Raw genomic sequence first — 12,487 nt, 5'->3', positions numbered from 1 at the left:
TGCGGATGCGCCGATGCTCACAGCAGATGTGCGTGGCAGCGTTAGCTACCCAAGCCAAACCTGCCACCCTGCCGGGCCCCAGCCTCCTGTCACTGGAGGATCACGTGCAACAGCCAGCCAGGCAAATGCTACAAGAGATGGAACAGCCATTTCTGAGGGCTGAAGACACAGGACGGCAGGGGCTTTGGCCAGGCAAAACCAAGACATGGAAGGAGGGGACAGGGGAACCCCCCGCTGCGGTAACGCCGAGGTTGAACGTGGGACTGGGGGCAGGTGAGAAGGTGGTCTGGGATGCTCTGGTAAAAAGCTGACATGGCAGAGGAGGCCAGGCTCTGGAAGAGAAAGATTCACAAGGCACAAGCCATGTTTGGCTTTGTTTTCCCCACAGGAGCCGAGACCTCGCCAATCCCTTGGCCTCAGCATTGATGACGCTCCAGGGCTAAGAATAAGGCAGCCCACACAGCACCGGTGCTACACATGGCTGCTTGAGGGCCACTGGCTCCCAGAACAGGGATCTCACCACTGTCCCATCTGCCAGTCTCATCTGGCACAACTGAAGCATCCCACAGGAGGCCCTCACTGACATGGACTTGGGGGTCTGGCAGAGGACACCCCCCCACCTCAAGCCACACAGCGCCCACAGCAGCACAGGGAGAGCCCACACCCGGCGAAGCTGTAGAAAAGGAAACTGTCCCATTTAATGACCCCTCACTCCCGTAACACACACACGAGCGCACCACCGATGCGCGGCAAAGCAAAGTGCACGGTGAGCAGGACTCATCCCCCGGCCCGGAGTGGGGCTCAGGGTGCCCGGTGCAGTGCGGGGACCAGCCGGGCGCCCAGCCAGCAGCAAGGACGGAGAGAGCCCTGGGCTCAGTCCAGTTGGCACCAGTGTCAGGTCCAGTCTGCAGGGAGGTACGGCTCTTGTTCAGCTTCTGCGTGGCGCAGGGAGGGCAGGGGGCAGATCAAGCGTACCAGGACGGAGGAGGTGGGTCTGGGGGAGTCCCGAGGACAGGTCCTGGAGAACGCTGCTGTGGCAGGTTTGGAGCCTCCCCGCCCAAACTGCGGTTTAACCAAAGCAGGGGAAGGGAATAGAGAAGGGGCTGGAGGCTGAGCAGCCCGGGTGAGGGCCCTCAGGTCTACCTAGCTATTCCCATTTGCAAGATATCCAGTGGCAGGGGGTGCAGGATCTGCCAAGCACCCCAAAACAGGAGTAAGCCTGGGTGACAGACGTTTACCAGCAGCTCCACGTCCCTGACAGTGTCTCCCAGGTGCGGCTCAGGCACCCCCTTGCCAGGAAGGGGGTCCAAGGAAGCGGGGCCTCCCCTCATTATCTGATGGAAGCGTCGCTGGGTGGGTCGCGGTCAGACTCCTCGCTCTCCTCATTTGGGGCCGACTCGCTGTTGGACGCTGGGGTGAAGGCAGGAGACTTTCTGCAGAGAAGAGTAGAGTAGAGGGCAGCGGTCACAGCACTGCCCAGGGGGAGGGAAAGGACCGAGTTTGGCATGGGCAGGGGGAAGCAGAGTAAGGAGGAGAGAAGCTGAAGTGCCCCTCTCGCTCCCCTGGGTCCCTGGGTGCTGGGGAGGGTGTCCCAGAGGACACCAACCGAGAGGTCCAGAGCACGAAGCAGGGCTGGGGGAGATGCTGGAGGAGCCTGCCCAGAGGACCCTGCCAAGACACGTGAAACTAGGGGTCAGTGAAAGCCCACCACAGAGGTCCTCAGCCTGGAGCCACCCTGGCTCCACCTGCCTGTGGGGACCTGTACAACATCCCTGCACAACAGCAGCTCCTCTCTCCAGCGTGGGTGTCTGGCTTCACCTGTCAAAACTGACTCCTGCATGCAGTCCACCTTCTGCCGAGGTGGCACCACGACCTGTGTGGAGGCTGGTCACCGGGAGTCCAGCAGTCTCTGGGAACTGTCTTCTCCCCGCACCACGGCAGGGCAGGGGTACTACCTCATGCTTCAACTCCCACCCACCACCACCCTGGCTCCGGTCCTTGCCCAGAGCACAGGTATCCTGGCACTTCTGCTGAAGCTCACCTGTCCCCAGACTGAGTGATGAGCCGCCGACAAGTCTCCATCTGCACATCCAAGCCTCGCTTCATGCTGCACATTTCCATGTACTCGTGCAGGTGCCGGTTCATATCGTTCTTGGCTGTGGCCAGCTCCAGCTGCACAAGGGAAACGGTGCAGAGATGAGCTCAGGGCACAGTGCAGGGCAGGGCAGGGGGCATGGCCGGACCTGAGGCTGCCACCCCAAATTACCAACTACATGCTCCAGCACGGTGTCTTCCTCCCCTTGGGACCCACTCCCCCATTTGCCACCCTTCTGTGCCATGTCCTCCCCAATTCCTCTTCCTCCCACCTCTATTTGGTCGATGGTTTCCTGGTACTCCTTCTCACGGCTCTTGAACAGCGACTCTGTGTCCTTGATCACCTTCTCCAGGCTGTCGTCCTGCTGCTGGGGAGAAGAGGCAGTATGTTTAGAGGCAGGGAGGTGTCCAACATGGGGAAGGAAAGGCAAGAGAGAGAGAAATCAGAGAAAAAAACTGGCAGCACTGGGAAAAGAGGAAGAAACACAAGCAACGTAGTATAAATAAGGCACGAGTTACTCCTGCCAACTCAGGGTAGAGAGACCCAGGGCTTGCCACACTGGGCAGTGAGCACGTCAGCCCAGAAAAAGCCCAGCAATGCACAGCAGTTTTGGAGGGTGCAGACTGTCCCCAAGCGCGACATGTCCCCAGGGGACCGCTGAGGGCTGAAGATGTGGGACGGCAGGGGCTTTTGCCAGACATCGAGGCCTCTGTTTGGGCAGTGTTGCTGCACAGCAGGCAGGTGGGCTGGAGAGCCCAAGCCAAGGACCACTAGAGCCCAGCCCAGCCAGAGGAGGTCTTCTTTTCTGGGACGGTTGCAACAGGAAAAGATGCCTCCTCACGTGTGTGGGCTGTGCCCTCATCATGCCTTTCAGGGTAGAGGACTGTGGTCTCTCTAACAACGAGACCTTTGCAAGGAGGCAGTAACATATTTACACACAGGGGAAGCTGGAGGGAAGTATCTGTACAGGCCTGCAAGGATTGGAGGAGCTGAAGTCTGTCTTTGAGGGAGCATCTTTCCAGGCTCAGGCAGGACCGAGTGTCCCAACCCAGGGCTGGATCCCCGAGAGGACCTGACACCACCGTTACCTCCCCCTGCACCTCTGCGGCTGCAATGGCGTATCCGGAGAAGTCCTCCCACAGGAGCAGCGTTTCTTCTGTCTCCTCCCACGTGAGGCTGTCACAGTCATCCTCAAAGTCATATTCCCTCCTAGGGGGAAAGGGAACAGCATGTCAGCACCCAGCAGGAAAATCCCAGCAGGCAGGGGGCTGTGCCGGTGCCGAAAGCCTTGTCCCCGCTCGCAGCAGAGCTGCAGCTCTTGGAGGTCTGGCCAGGGTGAGTTCAAGCGTGCCCAAACCCAACAGTTGGTGGGGAAGTGGCTGGCTTTACGGTCAAGAGCCCTGGGAAATTCAGGTAGGGCTTCCAAAAGCTGGGAAGGGGGGTGAGAGGAAGGGAGCTGGAACGGCTCCCACCCACTGCACAGGTGGGCTCCGGTCTCCTGGGGCGGGGGCAGTCCCACCACGCTGCAGAGCCCAGATGTACGTACCCTGCGGCATCACCTCCCATCTCACCCTCTACTGGGAAGGGGAGCCACAACCCATCCCTGCCCTCCCCATCCCAGGCACTGCCAGGGAGCCTGGTGTCCAGCCTCGCTCGATGCCAGCAGCAGAGGTGCGGAGCAGCGGCGGGTGAGCCAGCGCCTGGCTGGGCCGCACTCACAACTGATTCAGCATCCTCTGCATTTCCTCATTGATACTCATGGCTGTGGTCTCGTCTTCCTCTTCCTCTTCGGGTTTTCGGGAGGCATCGCTCTCTGACAGCGAGGTGTCTTCGTCACTGACCTGCTTCCGCTCCCGCTTCCGCCCCACCGAGGCTGGGACCTTAACGGGAGACAAGTGCAGAGACTACAGAAACGAGGCCGGGTCCGAGGTCGGGAGCAGGTAGTTGGGAGGAGATGGAGGGGAAAGGAATGGTGAAGGGACAGAAAGGCAGGGAAAGAGAGAAAGAGAGAAAGGAAGAAAGGAAGAAAGGAGAGAGAGAGAGAGAGAGAGACGGGCTCATTATGATCAGGTTAAAGATGGTGCAATGGATAAAATATGGTTTTAGCATTTTCTGAAATAAAACTAAGCAACTAAAGATGGAATCTATGAATCTGATGAGAAAAAACAATGTGGTTTTACTGCAGAAAAAACTCAAATCGCCCACCACCCCAGTCCAGAGACAGGGAAACACAGCGACAGAAACAGGAAAAAAGAGACAGAGTCTGAAAACGGTGAAATATGTCAATATTTACAGTCCGAGCTTATTTATAGAAAGTTTAAAATTTCCCCACTTTCCCAACTGAATGGAACTAACCAGTTGCTTCTGTGGGGACAAAGAGAGCGAGACAGAAAGGCAGCGACATCCAGAAAGAGAAAAGAGACAGAGACAGAGAAGAGAGACAGAGAGAAGATGACGGAGAGGGGAAGGGGAAGGAGAGAGATGGAGTTAGAGACAGACACTCAAGCAACTCATCTCCCTCCTGCAGCTGCTCCCCTACCACTGTGGGGTCCCTGGGCCCAACACAACAGATCAGGGAGAGGTTGAGGGGACTCTCGATGCCTAAAGCAACATCTGGAGCTTTTCACCTCCTCTCTGTGCCCTTTTGCCTGGTTCTCCCCAGAGAGACAGAGAGCAAGGGGCCGCAAGGAGCGAGGGTGAGGGTGACCAAGCGTCTCCCCTAGCAGGGTGCCGGTGTTGTCTCTTCTACCTCCTTTGGGAACTCTCCTCCCCAGAGCCGGTAACTGAGCCTGGGGCAGCAGCAGGCGCTCCTCACCTGAAACATCTTGATCATGTCCTCACAGTTCCGCTGCTGGGCCACGTCGCACAGCTTGGCAGTGATGTCGATGCGCCGGCAGATGTCCATGTCCACCTTCATGGCCTTCTCCTGGATCTTGGTGTCCAGCTCTGTGATGTTCTGAACCCATGGTGCCGCAGGAGGGGAATAAAGGAGGAGGATTAGGCAAGGCAAATGGCAATCAGAGTGCCTGTATTCCCCCTGTGCTGCCGGACCGCATCCATATCTCCACTTTGCTCACCACGCCCCGGACCAGCCCTGCCAGACCACCTCTGTGCTGGATGTGCCCCACCCACTAAGGAACTGCTTTTCTACAAGCCCCACCGCTCGGGTAGGACACCGCTGCCAGATCAGAGAGGGGTTACGGACTCACATTGCTCATCAGTCCCTTGAAGACAACAAGCTCTGCCTTGAGCTGCTCCACCTTCATGGCCAGCTCCTCCTGGCAGGCTTCAGCCTCCTGGGCTTCCTGCTCCAGCGAAGAGGGAGATGGGCAAATCATTGTCAGTGTGGGGCAGCTTGGGTGCAGGGGAATGGGGGGGACAGCGATGCTCACCTCCTGCAGCTCAGTCACCCGGTCCTGAAGCTGGACACGCATCGTGTACTCCTCTTCCCATCTAGGGAGACAAATGCGCTGGTCAGATCCCACCAGTCTCGCCTCACCGGCTGCAGGAAAGGAGGGAGCAGCAGCTGCTCACCCCAGAGCTATCCGAGAGGGGGTGATGACGGCACTGGGGTGGGAAGGAGAACGTGCTCAGGAATGCATCACTGCTTGTTTCCAGACGACAGCAGCTGCCAAATGCCTGTCAGCTCCCCCACCCTGGCCACAAACCCCAACCCACCACGCTCCCTGCTGCCCTTGCCACAGGCCAAGGGCTGCCTGCTCCACAACTGGGGGAGCTGGGGACACCAACCACAGGCTCCATGCGGCAGCTGCACTGCACGCCCTGCCACGCCAGGGCTGCACCACGACCCCACGCAGCCCACTGGCCTCTCTGTCTGCCCCTGAGCCCCTTGGCCTTGGGCCACATCAGGTTCAGCTCCAACACTCAACAACGGGCTTGCAGATATTGCAGAGTTGCCCCCACCTGCATCATATGGGTACATCTGCATTTGGGTGCCTGCAGCGTTGCAGTTCTGACTGTCCAGAAGCACAAAACCCAACCTAACACCAAACCACATTATAGCGAGAGTGGCCATGATGTGTGTCGACATGAAGGGCTGCTCTTCTGCCCGTACCAACACAGAGGGCTGCCCTGCACCGGGCCAGGCAGGGGCACAGGTCTCCTTGGCTGTACAGCTGCATAACAGGATGGATTAAAGAACACTGATTCATCCTACAAGGATGCAGGATGGATTGTCCCAATTTACGCCAGGTTGGCTGGTGGGTACTGTATTAGGCTCTGCAGCTTTGCAAAAGGCTGAGCTGCAAGGTGCCCGGCCTTGCTACACAAAAACACATCGCCGAGCAATTATTGTATTACATTTCACTGCATGAGATCATCATCTTGGGCCAGGCTGCGGTGTTGGCCCAGTCCACGGTCTGCTGGGAGGCCACCAGTCTGTACTGCTCTTTGCTAAATTACTATCCCATAGAGCAGACAGTTTGGCATGCGCGGCGGTGCGGCACGGGGCAGGGCTGCTGCATTCTTACTCAGTTCCTGGCTCTTTTGGGAAAGCCAGATTTCTTCAAGAGGGCGGAATTTATCTGGGAAAGCAACTAGAGCTGGGCCCAGCCTGGAGCTGTGATCTCTGTTTTCTATTTAATGCTTGCAAGCACCAACGCAGGCACTGCGGCCCTGCATGAGGGCATGAAAACATCTCCCCTCTCGCTTACTCACACCAAGTTTGAAAAATAAATCCTAAAGTCTAGGAGAAGAGAAAGTGCATGAAAACCCTCACGCTTGTTATCACAGGGTATCAAGACAGTCTGACGACGTGGGAGACTCCAGGCTTACGAATTTCTAAGCTCTTAACACTTTTCCTTACTCAAACAAGAAGAAAGCGCGCAGTCCTTGTGTCGGTGTCCCGCAGCTACAGAAGGGGAGTCAAAGGGGGTTCCCATCCCTTTGGGGGAAGAGGGAGATGAAGAGAGAGGGAAGGAGAGAGTTAAAAGGTAGAATTGCCCTTATATGGGAACCGTTCAAACACGGCCTCTCTCCCCGGGGGAGAAAAACGCCTTCCACCATAAGAAAAAAATTTCAGCATCTTTCTCAGCGTGGCGCTTCCTCTCTTTTTCGGTCCCTGCCTCCCTCCAGGTCTCTATATAGCCCGGACTTACTGGGGAAGTAAAGCACAGCTGCAAATCCTTGGAAGAATTCATTTCACACCAATGCTACGGAAGACGATGACGGATCAGATAAGCAGCGATTTAAAGCCAGGAGGCAACAGCAATTCGCCCCACAAGCAACGAATCTGCACGCCCATCCGTTACGAACCTCTCTCCCGCTCGTCTCCTGCCTGGCTCCTTCTTCCCTGCTCCCTCCTGCAATGCACCACTCCTAATAATAACCCGCCTGCAGCACTCACCGCACCCGCAGCCCGGTGTGGCCGGCGGCCACCGCCAGGTCGCTGCCGGCGGGAAGCAAGGCCACCCCACACAACCCCACGGCCACCGGCACATGCCAAGGGGAGGTGCGCGCCCTTCCTGCACCGTCGCGAGGCAGCAACCTGCCCCAACCCTGACACACAGGGTGAAGGCAGAGAGCGAGGGCGGGAGGGTCCCGGCAGCAGACAGACCCAGCCGTCTCCTTGCCAGTCCTCACAAAGCTGGGGACGTGACAAGATGCAGCGTTGTCCCTGCATCCCCTCACCAAGTGCGTGCCCTCAAGAAGCTCACATGGCAAAATAAAGAACCCCATACATCTTTAAAAACCCTGTTTACTGCAAAAGGCGCCAGGCTGCTTTACCCTACACTGCACGGTTAGGGCACGTCGGTGCTGTGGGGCACCCGTCGGGCTGCTTGGGGCTTGAAGCTGCACACTTCCCTCTCTTGCATGTTCAAATGGTGTTTGAGCTTCACCTTAATGGTGAATGCCCCATAGTCTGTGCACCTTCTTGGAGGGCAGTTACAACAACAGACCTTCTTGCGGCCCTTCTATTTATAAAGGGAGCTTATAAGAAAGACGGAGAAAGACCTTTTACCAGGGATTGTAGAGAGAGGATAAGGGGCAACGATTTTAAACTGGAAGAGGGTAGATTTAGACCAGACATAAGGAAGATGGTTTTTTTTACGAAGAGGGTGGTGAGACACTGGAGCAGGTTGCTGAGAGAAGTTGTGGATGCCCCACCCCTGTAAGTGTTCAAGACCAGGTTGGATGGTGCCTTGAGCAACCTGGTCTCGTGTAAGGTGTCCCTCCCCAGAGCAGGGAGTTTGAACTAGGAGATCTTTAAAGGTCCCTTCCAGCCCAAACCGTTCCCTCATCCTAACACCCTGTGCCATAACACTACTCACACCGTATCTCCAGCATGTGCCTGCAGCATCCAAGATAAAAACTACTTGAGGAAACAGATGCAGTGGACAGCACAAACCTGATGAGACTCTCAGATCCCCAGTGCTTGGCAGGTCTGTGTGATACTCACAGGCACCCTTTGCCCCTCTCCAGGCCACCTAGCCTCAGCCTGCTCTTCCTAAGCACAGCTTCTGCAAGCGTCTCTCTGCTGCTGCATCTCTTCTTGTCCCTCCCTATTGCCCCTACACCCCTCCTAGATCCCAGCCTTGAATTTCAGGCCCCACACATCCGGAGACAAGCTCCTCCTGCTGCAACACTGCCCTGAAGAATGCAGAAGCTCAAGGGCCCGACCCATGGGCTGGAGAACTGGGAAGCCCTGTGTTAACCCGGTACCTTCTACCTGGGAGGTGGCAAGGGGCTGCCTGGGGATGACACTAGCCATGCTGCCCCCACAGAAGATCAGAGCCTGTCTCCGCTCCTGAGAGATGTCAGCATCAGCCCTCAGCACAGGGAAGGGTGCGGAAATGGGATCCTCCTGTCCCATTCCCCTGTTTGGGACCTGGCTGCACCCATCAGAAAGCTCCTAGTCCTGGAAAGGGTCTGGGGGTGGGGTCTGCTTTCCCCCAGCTCCTGGTAACACAATCCAAAAATAGATCTCGCCAATAACATTGGCCCAAGGCAGCTCACAGTGCCCCCACTGCCCGCCCCCAGCCCTCTCCGTCCCTACCCTGCAGCCTTTCCCAAAGCCCGCTTGTCAGAGCGGGGCAGCCCCAAAGAGCTCTCTTTTCTCCCAAAGTTTCAGCAGCACCAACAAACTCAACTCTGTCCCAGGTGACCCGCTTTGAGAGGATGAGGCTCAAGCACTTCAGGCCAAAAAGGTGTCTCCAGCTCCCCACTATCTGATCTGAAAATGTGAGGAAGGAGAGCTGCCCACCCCTGAGGAAGGAGCCTGACCCTGGCTTGATAACAAAAAAGCCTTAGGTACACACAGCAATCAGTGGGAAAGAAGAGATGCCAACTCTTCCTTTCCACGTGCCTCGCTCTGTCCCTTTGGAGCATCCAACAGGCAAGTCTGCTCAGCCAAAGACTTACAAAGCCAAAACCATAACGTGTCATCTTGGATCCTCAGCCTTGATCTTGGCACCAGAGCTGTGAAGCACAGGTCAGCGGCACAGCTCCTGTGGGTAGCACGCACCGTTTCACTCTTCGGGTACGTCATTAGATACTTTCTAATTGCTTCTAAAGCATCATAAAGTGACTTCTCTTCCAAAGAAAAAAAAAAATCAGTCGCTCAGATGGTGTCAGTCGCCAGTGATGGTCTTGCTCTGCCCCGCGCCCTGACCCAGCAATGCCAGCCCGCTCCCTGATCTCATCCTACGTGCAGGTCTGGGAGCAGCTTCGGAAACTGGCTCGAAACAAAAGCGCCGCCAGCGCAATGCAAGAGCAGTGGCCACCTGGCATGAGAAAGAAGAACTGGCCAAGAGATTAGCTTTGCATTCTGCTTCGCCCTTCTCTGAGGCGTATGCCAAGCCGCAGCTATTTTGGGTTGGGAGGAAAGCCCCCGAGGAATGGGGTGCTCCCGCACAGCTCGCCGAGGCTGGGTGAATGCTGGGGAGGGAAAGGGCCGGAGGAGCCAGCTGCCCTGCTGAGGGACTTCTCAGCACCTTCCTCTGTGTCCAGAGAGCCTTCCTCCTCCTCTCAGCACCCTTTTCCAAGGTGCTGCACATTCACCTTCCTCACCTACTTTCTGGCTGCTCCTCCTTCCTGAGCGCTTCCAGATCCCCTCCCCTTTAGAATGCCAGCTCCTGGAGTCCCGTTATTTCTTCCCCGCTTGGAAAAGCATTTCTAGCCTCTTGCGATGGGTTGAGAAGATGGAAAAAGGCACAGCAAGCATCCCGAGGGAGTTCAAATACCAGGAGGCAAATGAGGAGACCAAGACAGAGACAAACGCTTTCAGCGGCCCAGATTTTTGCCTTACAGCCTCCCCTCAGGCTGCCTAGAGCCTGTGCTCCCAGAAAGTCAGGCCAGGGCTGCCTTAACCCCCCACCCGCTTCTCCCACACCGGTGATGCCCTACGGCCTCCCCGGCGATGGCTGCGGTCCCTCGGGGTCCCCCCCGGCTCCCGCCGCCCCTTCTCACCTCCGCTTGTACTCGTCGCGCTCCCTCTTCACCTTGGCCAGCACGTTGTAGAGGGCCCGGATCTCCGGGGTGATGGTGTCGATCTGCACGCCCACCCCGTCCGGGTGGACCCAGGAGACCCCCGGTCCCTGCACCAGGGTGGTCTCCGGCCCCGGGCCCAACCGCCGGGCTTGCGAGAAGGACCAGATGGTGCCGGGCATGAAGCGGGAGGCGGCCGGGAAGGGAGGAGGAGGAGGCGGCTGGGCCGGGGAACCCAGCGCCCGGGCCGACCCCAACCCCAGGCCCAGCCCCAGCCCCAGGGTGCGGATGGGGCCGACGAAGCCGGTCTGCACCGCCTGGTCCCGGCGCGGGGGTCCGCGGCCCCGGCTCCCCCCCTCCTCCAGCGCCTGCTGCAGCTGCTTCTCCAGCTGCCGGTTGCGCCGCTCCAGCTCGTGGACCTTGGCCAGGAAGCAGCGGAACCGCAGGTTCAGCGTCTTCAGGACGCTGATGTTGGAGCCCAGGTCGTTGCGGAGGGCCATGGCGGCGGGGGGCGCGGGGAAGGGGCCGGCGGGCGGCGGGGCGGCCAGCTCCCCCCCACCGCCGCGGGGCTCGGCGGGGTGCGGGGCGGGCGGCGGCGGCAGCTCGGGGCCCGGCAGCCCCTGCTGCTCCTGCGGCAGGAGGAAGAGGTTGGGGCCGAAGAGCGGGTTCATGGCGGCGGCGGTGTCGGTGGCAGAGGGGGGACGGAGAGCGGGGGGGAGCCCAGGCCGCCCCGCGCCAATCAGGGGCCCGGCGGGGGCGGGATGGGCCCGGGGGGCTGCGCCCGGCCGGCCCCGGCGGCTGGGGAGAGGTGGGGGGGTGAGGGGGGGGAGCGGGGGTGCGGCTTCCGCTGCGGCGGGGATGCGGCGGGGCCGGAGAGCCGCTCCCCCGCCCGGCCCCGCGCCCCGCCGGCCGGCCCCGGGCGGAGCGAGCGGAGGAGGGAACAGGGCGGAAACCTCCCTTTCCTCGCCCGGCCCGGCCCGGCCCGGCCCCTCGCCCCGGGGGAGGGATTGAGGGGCCGGGGGGGCGGCTCGGTCTCCCTGCGCTCCGCCCCGGCGGGTTTGGGAGCTCCCCCGGGCCCGGGGGGTACGGCCCGGGCTCTGCGGTGGCAGCCCGGGGGGTGGTGGGGAGGGGTCCGTCTCCAGCACCGCAAGCTGAAGCGCCCCCCACCCGGGCACCGATTCCCGTCATCCCACCAACACGGTGTGCCTGTGATTTTTTTTAATTTATTACTAATTTTTGCATAGCCTTTAGTGCTTTCCCCAGTGCTATCCCCCTTAAAACCGGCGTAACTTCCTCTCCGCACCCCGTTATCCTCAGTCGAGTCCCCTCCAAGAGCAGCCCTGCCCCTGCTCCATCAGCAGCTCGCCCACGGAGAGCTGCCGCCAGACAACGGCGAGCCAGAAGGCAGAGGCGGTTGTGCAGCGGCAGCCAGCCTCTCAAATACCATCCTTGCCTTGCGACTGGCTTTCCCCTTCGTTGTCTTGTTTGCTGCCCCCTGTTTTAGCCGCCTTTTGCTCTTTCCCTGCAGTCTCTCCCTCCTCAAACTCAACCCCAGGTCAATGTCACAGAAGGCACTGGCATGGTCCCTCGCCGCGTTATCCGGTGGGAGGAGACAGCGGACAAATGGATCAATACAGGAACATTTATGGATGGGAACACCTGTGTTACTGTGCTGTCTGTGCGCTCCTGGCTCGTTCCCCCAGGACTTCCACTGCGCAGCTCAGCACGGCGCTTGTGTGAACTGGCCTCTGAGAGCGCAGCTGAACCGCCAGCAAGGGATGAGCGAGCAGTGGGGTTGAATTGAAGGAGATGCCCGGCACTGCGCGATGTTGAACTCTGTGTCAGGAGGTGGGCAGGCTCCAGTGGGGTAGTGTGCTGCAGCCCTTCCCTTGGGATCTGGCTCAGTCCACACTTCCAGAAACTTCCTGGACCCGAGGATGGCCAGCT

The 12,487-nt window shown here is 59.1% G+C and overlaps 1 protein-coding gene across 6 annotated transcripts; it reads right to left on the bottom strand.

Annotated features, from left to right (window-relative positions):
• Positions 1-669: 669 nt before the first annotated feature.
• Positions 670-11,369, bottom strand: IFFO1 (intermediate filament family orphan 1). 6 transcript variants are annotated; one of them, XM_086760150.1, is made up of 9 exons: positions 10,523-11,369; positions 5,488-5,548; positions 5,305-5,400; positions 4,911-5,051; positions 3,815-3,999; positions 3,196-3,304; positions 2,367-2,462; positions 2,042-2,172; positions 670-1,433 (listed from the first exon to the last, which is right to left on the bottom strand). In XM_086760150.1, exons 1-9 carry the CDS (start codon positions 11,209-11,211, stop codon positions 1,331-1,333), a joined length of 1,611 nt encoding a protein of 536 aa, XP_086616276.1. In that variant the 5' UTR covers positions 11,212-11,369; the 3' UTR covers positions 670-1,330. The 6 variants fall into 6 exon arrangements, with proteins under 6 accessions (XP_086616276.1, XP_086616283.1, XP_086616268.1 ...); XM_086760157.1 differs by having other exon boundaries at positions 2,367-2,459; positions 10,523-11,368; XM_086760142.1 differs by having other exon boundaries at positions 2,367-2,459; positions 3,184-3,304; positions 10,523-11,367.
• Positions 11,370-12,487: the final 1,118 nt, after the last annotated feature.

This window comes from Chlamydotis macqueenii, chromosome 1 (assembly GCF_036417535.1).
Source record: "Chlamydotis macqueenii isolate bChlMac1 chromosome 1, bChlMac1.mat, whole genome shotgun sequence".
In the NCBI taxonomy this organism is placed as follows: domain Eukaryota; kingdom Metazoa; phylum Chordata; class Aves; order Otidiformes; family Otididae; genus Chlamydotis; species Chlamydotis macqueenii.
The sequence above is the reverse complement of the archived record's forward strand: the minus strand, read 5'-3'. Positions and strand labels throughout refer to the sequence as shown.

Excerpts from the sequence above, each read along its gene's own strand:
- IFFO1 (XM_086760135.1), bottom strand. The coding sequence starts at position 11,211 with ATGAACCCGCTCTTCGGCCCCAACCTCTTCCTCCTGCCGCAGGAGCAG. Across the intron at positions 5,401-5,487 it reads GGGTGACTGAGCTGCAGGAG|GAAGCCCAGGAGGCTGAAGC; the intron begins GTGAGCATCGCT and ends TCGCTGGAGCAG. Across the intron at positions 1,434-2,041 it reads ATCACTCAGTCTGGGGACAG|AAAGTCTCCTGCCTTCACCC; the intron begins GTGAGCTTCAGC and ends TCTTCTCTGCAG.